At 36.8% G+C, this 12,787-nt stretch overlaps 2 protein-coding genes across 3 annotated transcripts; one reads left to right on the top strand and one right to left on the bottom strand.

Annotated features, from left to right (window-relative positions):
- Positions 1–634: 634 nt before the first annotated feature.
- Positions 635–2,305, top strand: LOC111608823 (O-acetyl-ADP-ribose deacetylase 1-like). Its single transcript, XM_023335046.1, has 4 exons — positions 635–1,047; positions 1,181–1,239; positions 1,328–1,440; positions 1,547–2,305. The coding sequence occupies exons 1-4, from the start codon at positions 855–857 to the stop codon at positions 1,683–1,685; spliced, it is 504 nt and encodes a 167-aa protein (XP_023190814.1). The 5' UTR covers positions 635–854; the 3' UTR covers positions 1,686–2,305.
- A 1,201-nt stretch (positions 2,306–3,506) lies between these two features.
- On the bottom strand, positions 3,507–7,047 carry LOC111608803. Of its 2 annotated transcripts, none has more exons than XM_023334936.1 (9): positions 6,822–7,047; positions 6,639–6,692; positions 6,338–6,388; positions 6,105–6,149; positions 5,989–6,017; positions 5,133–5,144; positions 4,623–5,033; positions 4,288–4,494; positions 3,507–3,872 (listed from the first exon to the last, which is right to left on the bottom strand). In XM_023334936.1, exons 1-9 carry the CDS (start codon positions 6,907–6,909, stop codon positions 3,606–3,608), a joined length of 1,164 nt encoding a protein of 387 aa, XP_023190704.1. In that variant the 5' UTR covers positions 6,910–7,047; the 3' UTR covers positions 3,507–3,605. The 2 variants fall into 2 exon arrangements, with proteins under 2 accessions (XP_023190704.1, XP_023190703.1); XM_023334935.1 differs by having other exon boundaries at positions 5,133–5,147; positions 6,822–7,046.
- Between the last annotated feature and the right edge of the window lie 5,740 nt (positions 7,048–12,787).

Genomic DNA, 12,787 nt, shown 5'->3' on the forward strand with positions numbered 1-12,787 from the left:
AAGTTCTATCTTGGTAAAATTATATTTCCAATTATTTACTATCATTTGTAATAAAGTGATGCCAACACCACGGATTCAACAGTGAGGAGTTTGTTCTAGTCATCTTAAAGATGGAAAGAGTCAATGTTGTGCTGATTCTGAGTAGCTGAATGAGTAACTGAATGACTTTTTATTCATTTCAGAGCTCAATCAGCGAGGTTATTCATTTTGTGGTGATCCTAGTCTATGAAAGAAAGAAACAAAGAAAGAAAGCAGCAAATGTACATGTTGGTTCCCCTGAAAATATGGATAAATTCAGTCACTGTAGGGTTAAAGTAATTTGAAGAGGGAGAAGCGTATAAACAAGTCAATGACGAGTCAATGACATGATGCATTCTGCATTTTTTAACTCGGTTAACTTAACGTTTTGTTTTTTTTACTGACTTTAATACATTTAAATCGCTACGTTGTTTGATAAGTAGAATGGAAATGACTTTTTTTGTAAACGGTCTTGTAAATTAGCGTTTTATAAATCAACTGAATTGAATTAAGAAATTTGACCATCGGATTGGACTGAAGAGAAATGATGAGCAATGTTTTATGGGTTTTATAAAGCAAAGATTGGTATTTTTGTAACATCAAAAGTTCATTTTTCAGGCAAACAGAAAATCCAGCTTTTTGTAGTTTACTGGGACTAACAACCCCCGGACAAATTTGGAAAAAAATTCAGCTAAAGTGGGTGGTGCTTTAAGGCATAAACAGACACAGCCTAGTGTGGGGCCATATGTAGAGGGGATAAGCAGGGCTGTAGTAAGCGCCGTTACCGATTTGGTACTTTGTGGTTATAGTTTTCTCCAAGTTGCGCTTAAGAAAGTATGAACATGGGCAAAACTGAGAAACTCTATCAATCAACCAACTGGATATTAAAGTATGTCACCGGAGATTTGTTCTCCTGTCCACGCGATGAATCCTTGGCCCACTGCATCAGTGAAGACTGTCGCATGGGAGCAGGCATAGCGGTGATGTTCAAGAAGAAGTTTGGTCGAGTCTCAGAGTTAAAGAAGCAGAGTGAGTCAGACTAGTTACTAAAATCTTTGTTTTGGAAAAAATGTTTTATGTTTTTGCAGTTCATTCAAATGTCTGATTTCAACAGCAAGTGCTAAATCATATCCTGTTTTGTATTTTTTTTATGTCCTAATAGAGAAGCTGCCGGGGCAGTGTGCTGTCCTGACACATGATCAACGTTTCATCTACTATCTGGTAAACATACCACAATTATACTGCATAGGACCAAAACCTGTTTCATTATTTAATCTGGTAACTGTATCTTTCCTATTATGTGTCTCAGATCACAAAGACAAAAGCCAGCCAGAAACCCACGTATGTCAACCTAAGACAGAGTCTGGAAGACATGAAATCTCACTGCTTAGAAAATGGTGTCAATAGGATATCAATACCCCGGTTTGTAGGAACTACTGTGAATAAATGACTATAATAAATACCCTTAAATCTTCTTCTTTATTGGGAATAATTAATCAATTTGCTTGTCTCGTATCTCCTCCCTCAGAATTGGCTGTGGCCTGGACCAGCTGCAGTGGTCAAAGGTGTCAAAGATCCTGGAACAGATCTTTAAAGAGACAAATATCTCCATCGCAGTATACAGCCTGCCCTGTGTTGGGTCAAAGCTTCAAATGCATGCCGTGTAGCACATTTTCATTGTGGGTTTTTTAGCTTTAAATCCTTTATAATCTCTTAAAATTTTGGATGAAATCAACACTCCTTAAACAGTTTTAAGGAAACAATAAATAAGGAAACAATAAAAACCAACCCATAAGATGTTTAGATACAAGACTTTTAACATCCCACTGATGTAAAAAATGATGTTTCCTGCCATTAAAGATACGAAACTTATTCCAAACACTGATGTTGCACTCTGTGAATATCATATTACATGATGCTACTACTAAATCATGCTACATAAAGTGATCCAACAAAGCCCCTGAGGCAGGTAAAATACAATAGTTATGCCTAAAATTTGTTTTTTTGTTTTTCTAAATCTATATAGTTGTTGAAAACGTAGCTTTTCCTGTGAATCTGTAAATCTAAATTGTGAAAGAGTTTGCTTCTCTAGCTTTATTTTTCTGACCCAAATTCAGGAGCAAGATTGTTGTCACAAGTTTTTTTTGTCATGAGTTTTTAGTGATTCTGATGCTTGACTTTTTTAGTATTTGTAACCTGTGAATGATGTTGTACAGAATATTAAGACTTATATCTTTGAAAATTGCTTTGTAAATAAAATTTAAGATCATAGTTTTTGACAACCTTTACCTGTTAAATCACCAGGCAACGGTATGTAGGAAAATGCCATTTGAAATTTTTATAAATTTCTTAGTTTTGCCTCAAAATGAACTTTTGATGTTACAAAAATACCAATCTTTGCTTTATAAAACCCATAAAACATTGCTCATCATTTCTCTTCAGTCCAATCCGATGGTCAAATTTCTTAATTCAATTCAGTTGATTTATAAAACGCTAATTTACAAGACCGTTTACAAAAAAAGTCATTTCCATTCTACTTATCAAACAACGTAGCGATTTAAATGTATTAAAGTCAGTAAAAAAAACAAAACGTTAAGTTAACCGAGTTAAAAAATGCAGAATGCATCATGTCATTGACTCGTCATTGACTTGTTTATACGCTTCTCCCTCTTCAAATTACTTTAACCCTACAATGACTGAATTTATCCGTATTTTCAGGGGAACCAACATGTACATTTGCTGCTTTCTTTCTTTGTTTCTTTCTTTCTTAGACTAGGATCACCACAAAATGAATAATCTCGCTGATTGAACTCTGGAATGAATGAAATCTGCTTAAAGCTGCGGCACGTAACTTAAAAAAAAAAAAGAAAATATTTTAGATATGTATTAAAACTTTCACTGTCCTAACAAAAGACAGATAATCTCTGAAAAAAATAATAAATCTCCTCCTGTGTTCTGCAGAACAAATAACCAATCAGAGCCAGCATTAATCAGCACTCACGAAAGATTGTTTATTTTGATGCAGCCTGCGTTTGACTTTGAATGAATGCATCCTTTATTACTTGTCATTATTTGATATAGGCAGATTTATTTGACTAATAATTTATGGAACTGAGAGCCTTACTGTTAAATATTATTTTACTGACTGGAGGTTTTTTCAGTTGCCCTTTTGATTGAATAGCTGCTGTATTGTGCCTGCATGAATTTAGCATTTTTTTTATGCCTAAGTTAGGTAAATTTATTGCCAGATAATTTCTTAATTTTGTCAGATGGTAGCATTTACATCTAAAACAAAAAATTAACAGTCAATCCAGGTGATCGGTAAAGATTGGTCTCATTGGTGATCGGTATCGGAATCGGCAGCAGAAAACTTGATCGGAGCATCCCTAACGGTAAGTTGTTTCTCCACCAATAGCTCATTTAGGATTTTAACTTAAAAGACTCATTCTGTCGCGGCCTTCTTTGTTCCAAAAACCAAAATTTCCAGGTTGTGGGTGGTAACAGGTGGTTTATTTGCTTGCACTTCTGACTCGATTGTGTTATCATAAATGGCCACAGCACGTTCAGCTTTAAAAGCTCTGGTTCTGTTAAGTTTTGGTGGCTCTTGCAGCTTTAAGAGTCTGGATTTTGTTTTGTTTTATTTCTCCTTTGGCTGAAAACGGGATTTTCTTCACAAGTCTGTCCTTGAAGTCGTCATCCAGACTGACACCAAAAACCTTAGCCAGGAGAGAAGAATGGATGAAGAAGGATCTGGACTTGTCGTTGATCAGCACGTCCAGCTCAGACTGCTCCTTTCCCGCTTCTATGATCCCTACAATCTGCATGGTGACACTCTGGACAGCAGCAGCTTTCATCTGGACACAAACAGGGAAACAGGATCATAATGAATTAATACACATGTAACCAAACACTTGAATTATCTGAATAAAATTAGTTGACATGTTTAGATTCCCGAATGATCTTTATAATATTCTGTAACCTACAAAGCATCGTTTTTATTCAGTTCCAATGAATCCGTGTGAGATTTCCCCCCCTCATAATGTTGTTATTCTCATGTAACAAAAGGGCAGTCGCTTCAGGCACCCATCTACCCAGGTCTTATGTTGTTTAAAGTATATTCATTCATTCATTAGTCGTTCATCTTGAATGTGGAAAAAGTAAATAAAGATGCATAATTTTAATTCCGCTTCACATTTATACGTTCTCTGTCACACAGAGACGCAACGTTCTGCACTCTGGATTTCCTGCAGTCTGAATAATAACCGGTACCTTATGAATTCTGGTGAAGTCGGTGGAGCTCAGAGACACCATTTTATTGTAAAGGTTTGTCCGCAGGTTGGTCACTCTGACCACATCTCCCACTGACATTCCTCTCAGCTGTTCTTTGCACCACAGCTTGATCCATATGGAACCGGTTTCATCTTCAAGTTGGAACTCGTGTGCATTTGCTTTGGTACCAAGTTTCTGGCATTTAATCTGAGGACCAAAAAAAAGTGATTATAAACCAATCCTTGAAACGATCGAATGTTTTCAGTGCGGCATAATAAAACACAGAGAGCCACAAATCTCTTGCTGTGAATCTGCTATCAGCAGTAATCACTTACCTCAATCACAGTTCCTTTAACACTCGCTGCTGTTTTCTCCTTAAAGGATTGGATCTTCTCGATGGGAAACAATGGACTCTGCAGCTCCAGAGTCTTGGGAACTTTAATGCCGTTGGTCTTTGAGATTCTGCTCTGGTTGGTCACCTTCATCACCATCTCACCATACACTACATCCACTTCCACATTAATGAAAAGGTAAAGTTGTCCCTTTTCAACTTCATTAAATAGTTCTTCTCCATATACCATGACTTTAATGCAATCGGTCTCGTCAGCGACTGCCAGATGGAAGAACTTCTTCTCCTGCTTCTTTTTGGTTTCATACGTACACAGAGCACATTTCTGCATAACCTTTCCAGCTACAGGTTTTCCATTGGTGTCTCCACTTTCCTTCAGCAGCTTGATGCTCTGTCTCTGGAAACAGGTTCAGAGAAATGATAGAAAGTCACAAAGCAAATTCCAACACGGGAACAAAATGGAATATTTCTAATAAAACCTAAGTGTCCAACTCACCCAATCAGGAACCTTCTGAAAAAAGAACAGACAATTATTGGTTAGACATATTTTCTACTTGGCTTTCATTTTCTGCAGTAAATTTATATCTAAAATATAGATGCAATGTCACTTTACAAAGTCATACAGTGCTCTGGAACACAGTATATCAAATGCCCTCCGTAGCTCAAAAAAACATACATTTTCGCCAGGTGATGGAGAACAGAGCTGCATGGATGCTTTTTATTTTTGCTTTGGCAATGTCCCTGCGACGTTGCCTAAGAAAATTGCAGTTTGCATAGGTCAGTTTAGGAAGGATTCCTCTGAAACCTACCAGCAGAACATGTCAGGATTTATGTAAAGACTGGGACTAAAAGGAGGTTCTGCTCCCACTGTTCATCTCTAATCCGCAGATGATGGCCATGTAAGAACATAATGATGTCGAGTGTTTTGTTTAGGTGTTTGGCACGAACATGATTTGTCAATTAGCAAAAGCTAACGCTGAATGCTAGCCTATGGTAGTCCTGTAACTCAGGTTACGTTACAATATCTACACGTTTACTGTCAGAGCTGGAAGTGACAGTCTGCATTGAGAAGTCTACAAGTTGTGAAAACATGTCTGACACTCGGATATTGTCTGAATTTTTTTATTTTATTTTTTACATGCCATGCAAACCTCCTATTACAGAACCCCTTTGGTAAATTATATACATTTTTATACAACTCAAGCTGACAAACTCACCAAGTTCATCTTACATTTTCTTGGGAAAATCAGTTTAGTCATATGATTGTAACTAGTCAACAAGCTCTATAAAAAGTCATTGCAGAGCAAAGACTAGTTGGCGCAACCTCTACTGTTGGTTACTGTGATAGTTACCTTCTCAGACTGAGAACTTCCTGGATCGTCTGTAGAAGAAGAAGAAGAGTCAGGGAGTTTCTGAATAATCAGACTTTGACTTGATTCTGTCTGTGAAGTTGATTCATTAAACTCACCAGCTCGAGTTTCATCACCTGAAGAATCTGAATCAGATTCAAACCCTGTTAAACATGAAGAGCAGCGGATCATCAACAGGTCAGATTAATGATATCAGGAGAGACCTCATAAAACAATACAACCGTGTTGAGTGATTCTGATAGTGTGTAGAAGTTATTTACTCATTATCACAAGCCTATTTACATAACATGTCAGAAAAACCCAGTTTGAAGACACGGGAGTAAAAACTCACCAGTTTTAACATCATCATCATCATCATCACTCTCAGTCTTCTTCTTTAACTCTGTTAAACACAGAGAGGCGGATCAACATGAGTTAATCCGGTTCTGATCCGTAAGCCGACCCAGAACTGAGATGAATCTAGCTGCAGGTTTTTCACCAGCAGCAAAGCACATTTTGAGAAATGAATCACAGTGATTAAACTTCACTTTCTACCCAGCAGCGGGGGGTCTAAGATCAACAGGAAATGTTCATTGTTCTTAAAGGAGCAATTTTAAACCCATTTAAAGGGACAGTTCAGGTTTTTCACCAACCGGATGGAGACTCCTGCTGCTCCTCTGACTCAGGTCCAGGTTTCCTCCTCTTTCCTGTAAAACAGTTTAGACAGTCAAAGCTCTGCAGGAAAAAAAAGAAGCTGCTCAAACCTTAACAAAAACCTCAACCTTAGCAAAATTGAATTCATTACATGCTAGATTTCTCTGTAACTTTGTTCTTACCTGTGTGATTAGATGCGGTTTGTCCATCAGGTTCCATATTGACGTAAATTTCCTCCATCGCTTTAGACTCTGTGCTGGCTTTAAACATTGACTATAAAATCCACTGCAGTAGTGGAACTAAGTGGGAAAAAAACTGTGGAAAAGAGATGAGCCGGGTAGTACTCTCTAAAACTCAGTCACCATATCTTCTAAAACAGCCATGAGGCAGATCAACAGTTTGACAAACAGTTTGCTTTGTGAAGCACCGCCTCGCTGGGAGGGAATCAAAAGGCTAACATGCCAATCAGGTGCAAGTTGGGCGGGTTAAAGTAAGAGAAACCCGATACTCCATTCAGAGCACGATGAAGACCGGCGAGCAAAATATCAGAGTTCAGGAGATACAAGATAGACAATTTGACTGAATCAAGACATTGCCCAGAAGTTCAGACTGGGAAGCTAACTGGCACATTGTTAGCTAAGTATGTGGAGCAGGAAAATAGACCGTATTTACTTTAATTTATGCAACCAATTGCCTGAAAAAGATTCAATTACTGGTACATATAAAAGACAAGTGTAGTTACACCGTGTGATTTTGGCAAACAATATTCTTAAACTCATCCAAAATATTATTCTCCGTAAAACTTCTTTTATTTTCTGCCTACAGCAGCAGCAGCAATATATTTTCTACATAGATTAAAGATTCACGGTCTCATTATTTGACAGGGTTGTTCTGTTCAAAACCTTTTAGTTTGCTTGAGCAGAAATGGTGTCTGGACATGTTAAAATGTTCAACTTTTACCACCCAAAATCCTCACTTCTTTCAAATAGTTCACTTTTTATTTTATTTTAGTTGTTACATGGACTCAACTTAAATAGATTAACTTATAAAGCTTTTTTTTTATATCCGAATGTTCCTGCCACTTGTTTAAGATGAGTACAAACAACAAGTCGATGATAATTAAGTGATGTTCGCTTGAACTTTTTTTTTAAGTCTAATGTTTTATTTTGCAGTGAGGAAGGCCGGAGTCTAGCTTTAGCAAATGGCTGAAGGCGTCTGATCCGCTTCAAACTCAGTACCTGTTTGCTCCGAGGCAAAACTTTGGTAAGGTTAAATTTAGTGGCTAAAGAAAGTCAGACGGTTTATTCTCCAATGTGAGAAAATCCCTTGAGGTAGTCAAGTTTCTTGTTTGATCAGATCTTGTTAGTCAGTATGATTACTAATTAACGGTTGATTCTTTTGTATCTAGATGCAACGTAATCATTCAATTCACAATTGAAGTTTTATTATCGGGATGCAGCAGATTAAATATTTCATAGTATATTTCATTGATTCCTTTCATACACTCTAAACTCCCTGAAAAAAAAGACCTTTCAGAGAAATATAATTTTGAGTATAATGATATTTTACTTAATCTGACTGATATGATCTTCTTTAGCGCATACTGATGCTTCGCATTGATCATTTATAAGCTTATCAATTACAAGAGATGTACGGTCTGTTAGAGAACAGACAGCATCAAGGAACAAAAGCTGCAGATCATTTTTAAGGTAACAAAACAATTCACCAATTTTGTGAGCAACTCTTGGAGCATGGTTGTGTAGTGAGTATGTTTAAGTTTTAATTTTAGGTAAAGTGTACCAATAGCAAACTTAGTCAATGTTATTATAAGTGGGGCTAGTTGTCAGAAGATGTAAGTAAGTCTCGGTGAGAGGGAGTATTTAAGAAAAAAAACACAAATTCACTGATTGAATTTTTGGCTGATAGCCGGCATATATTTGAATTTGTGCAACAAACACCAAAAGAATAAATACTATATGATAAATATTTACACATTCAATAAATCAATCGAAATCCAAGGGAACCTCACCGTGGCCTGTTTAGTCCCTGTCAGATATTGTTCAGAAGTACGAGTACAGATGAGGAACATTTCCTGACATGTATTACACTAGCAACTGTTACAGAAAAAAAAATCTATAAGAGTTTAAATGTATTTAAACCAAGATTTACTATTTTGGAGAAAACATGAAGCAGTAGGAAGATCAGCGCTGATTCAACAGCAAGAAAAAGATTGAACAAAATCATTCACAATGATGCCGGACCAAATTCTGGAAAAGTCTGGACAAATTCTTTAACTGCGGAAAGATATAAGTTAAATTTGAGTAGGCCTGTTTACTGTCTGTCACATATTCTTCAGAAGTACGGGTACAAATGAGGAACATTTACTGAAACATTTCACACTAGCAAGTGTTACAGAAAAAGAAAATCTATAAGAGTTTAAAATTTAAGCGATGAAGGAAATCACAAACTCATAGTCAGCACTGACTAGTCGTGCTACCCTAAATAATATAGTAAAACAGTTAAACTGTAGGTTTTCTTTAGAGGTATGTGTTTATTATTGCGCCTGGACGCACACACCCCCACACGCCGACACACACCTCGCACGCATACACACATACACAGATGGCATGGATAAATCTAAACTTATCTAGGAAAGGTGAAAATCTATGTATTAATCTTGATACTGATGATCACTTATTGTTTTTTGTGCTCTAATTGTACTGTGTTTTTAATTTGCTCACAAGTGGTCACATGTGCCACTGGCACACAGATGGAGTGCTGCAGATCCTGAGAGCTGATAGCTGATAGTCAACCAGTATGGTGATCAGAGGTCATCATCCTGAGGGGCTTTTAACCCACCTCACACTTCTGTTTAAAACCAGAGGTAACTACAACAACGTCTCACACAGATGGTAAGATCCCCTCTCGGGCGTAGAATCTGGGCGCTGATAGCTGATAATCAATAAGCATGGTAACTAGAGAACGAATCTGTGATGTTTTAAATTGTACCTACCGGATCTATATCCTGACTGGATATTAGTTGTCCGGAGACAGAGTATCACGCTTGCCACGTGTGGTGACCAGAGGTCATGGGAACCATCCTGAGGGGCTTTTAACCCACCTCACACAGATGGTAGGACCGTATCTCCCGCTTCACATATCAGGAAGATATTCTGTTTAAAACCAAAGGTAACTACAACACCCCAAATCTATTTAAATATACTATAATGTTATATTATTCTAGATTATCTAACACTTATTGTTTTTTCATACTTTAATTGTATTATTCTTAAAACTCAATGTTTTTTCATACTTGTACTATTTTTAAAACACATAGCGGGAATAACAGATGGCGTAACAGATGGAGTGGGGGATGGGTGGGAGGGGGGTGGGGGGGTGAGGGGGTGGGGGGGGGGGGGGGGGGATTAATAGCAATCAATTAATTAGGGTCTTTAATTACTCATCCATCAAACTCCGATTAAATTTTGACAGAAGGGTGCCTATAGAGTCTCTGATTTTCATTGTGATCAACCAACACAGTGATCCATTAACGTGAAGTGGGAATTATTCATGCTTTTCAAAAATATTTCCAAATAAATATCGAAAACATGCATTTTTATTTAGCCCCTTTTACTCTGATACCCCTAGATATAACCCAGTGTTACCCTCAGAAATAACCAAATTATGAAATATAATTTATTGTGCTGTAGAGGGAAAATTCAGGAAAAGGTCTAGCAAAATGTCCAATTTAGCCTAATTTGTTCTGATTCAGATGTATCACTAATGTTTGGTGAGGAGGAATTTCTCTCTTATACTGGTAATTTTATATGGCTCATACTTTATGAAATAGCTCATTGTATTTGATAATGATTATGAATATCCCCACGTTTTACAAACAAACGAGGGAATTAATCCAGCTTTCGTCGTTTATTGAACATTTATGAATTACAGCGGCTGCAGTGCGTCAAAAGCAAAGGGGAAAATAACACCAAAAACAAGCGAAGAACAACTCAAGACCGCTGCTTTTCTGATTTTGCTAGCACTGCGTCGGTTTCACGTCGCAGGCAGACCCGTTGCCGTGGAAACCGAAACTGAGCCCACAGAACAGAAATCACGTTCAAGGAAAAATCAACACTAAAGAAAACAAAAAAACATTTATTACACACAAAAAAGTAGGTAAAAATAAATAAATAAACCCAAGTGCATTATTATGTTTTCAGGCATGATGTTTATTTTGGGATTATAAAGTGATCACGCTAGCTGAACCGAAACATATCGAACTGCGCAGCACATATTATAGTCTTAACAATTAATACTAAAATATTGCGTCCCCCTTTTCAGATTCTTTACATGATTGTGTAATTTTTCCGACCACCAATATTCCTGACTCAATGCATAACAATGTTAGGGGATGTACAAACCAGTAATATCACCGGTACCGCTACCATCCCTGAACGTATCCAGACCGAGTCAGGTCACATTGTGTTGCATTCAATGTTGTCGGAAAAAAGAGTCTCAGGTTCTTAATGTCCGATTTCCCACCCCAGTAGATTTACCCCAGGTTGGACGACTACATAAAATATGGAAAAGTTAAAGAATATGAGTACTTTTACAAAATGAGTGGCATTATAATTTATCCAATGTTATCTTTTCAGTTGAAATACTTTGATTAGGTGCTTTTAGTAAAAAGAACTGGGTTTCTCTTGAAGTAAAAGTTCTAAACAAAGGCACTTTATACACCAAGAGCAAGACGTTGTATAATTTCTCAGTGTTTGCAGCCATCTGGCGCAGCAGAAGCAGTGACTCAAATCAAATGAACAAAGGCTGTGAGAAACTTAGCTAAAAGACTAATATGGCAGGATCTGCTCTGCATCGCAGACAACACACAGGACAAAAAACCATACAGATATTTAACAACCCCCCCCCAAAAAAAACAGGAATTTTTTGGAGAAACCAATAAATCTAACTGTCATGTTTTTGGACTGTAGGGGGAAGCAGGAGTATCCAGAGAGAATCAAAAAAAATCACAAAGATAACATCCAAACTGCATGCAGAAAATCTATTATTACCATTAATGTCTTGTCTTCTCACTAAAACCAGGAACCAGGAAGATAGAGCACATAACACCAGTTTTAAAGTCCCTCCACTGGCTCCCTGTAGCTCAGAGAATAGACTTTAAAATACTGTTGTTAGTTTATAAATCACTGAACGGCTTAGCACCACAATACATTAAAGATATGCTTTTGTTGTATCAACCTTCCAGAACCTGTCAGGTCTTCCGGTTCTGGTCTGCTCTGCATCCCCAGAACCAGAACCAAACGAGGAGAAGCAGCTTTCAGCATCTATGCACCACAAATTTGGAACAAACTTCCAGAAACTGTAAAACAGCTGAAACACTGACTTATTTTAAATCTCAACTAAAAACCCACCTGTTTAGAATTGTATTTGAAATGTAATCAATTACAAATTTACTGATGGAACTTTACTTAATGCTGTGTTTTGATTATTGATTCTATGTTGCATTGTGTTTCTGTGTTTGTAATGATGTAAAGCACTTTGAAATGTCTTGCTGCTGAAAAGTGCTATACAAATAAAATTTGATTGATTGATTGTAATAGTATACCGTATTCACTGTAAAAACAAAAATTTCCCAAGCATTTGGTAACCTACTTTGAGTTGTTACGCAAACTTGAAGAAAAGCAGCCCAATTTTCACAACATCACAGTTCCAGAAGTGCTTGTGAATGTTGGCTGAGTCAAAAGTTTTGTTTGACTTTTGAAACTCAGACATTTCCAGTTTTTTCTAGAAGATTTCTGATACAAATCTCAAAATTTCTTCTTTTTTTTTTCCAAGAAAATGTTTGACTACTGGGGTGCAAAAATGTTCTTGTTTTTTTAGAACATTTCTGAGATTAATCTAAAACTTTCTGAACTTTTTTCAGCAAATTGACTTTTGGACTTTAGAAATTTCCATGGTTTTTCTAGAATTTTTTTTTAGATTAATCTCAAATTTTCGCTTTCTGAAGTTCCTAGATTTCCTTGGTTTTTCTAGAATTTCAGAGTTTTTTCTAGAAAATTTTTTGGACTTTTGCTGTTCAGAAATTTTAACATTTAGTCTGGAAAATTTGTGAGATTAATTTAAAATTTAT

This window comes from Xiphophorus maculatus, chromosome 6 (assembly GCF_002775205.1).
Source record: "Xiphophorus maculatus strain JP 163 A chromosome 6, X_maculatus-5.0-male, whole genome shotgun sequence".
Taxonomy (NCBI): Eukaryota; Metazoa; Chordata; class Actinopteri; order Cyprinodontiformes; family Poeciliidae; genus Xiphophorus; species Xiphophorus maculatus.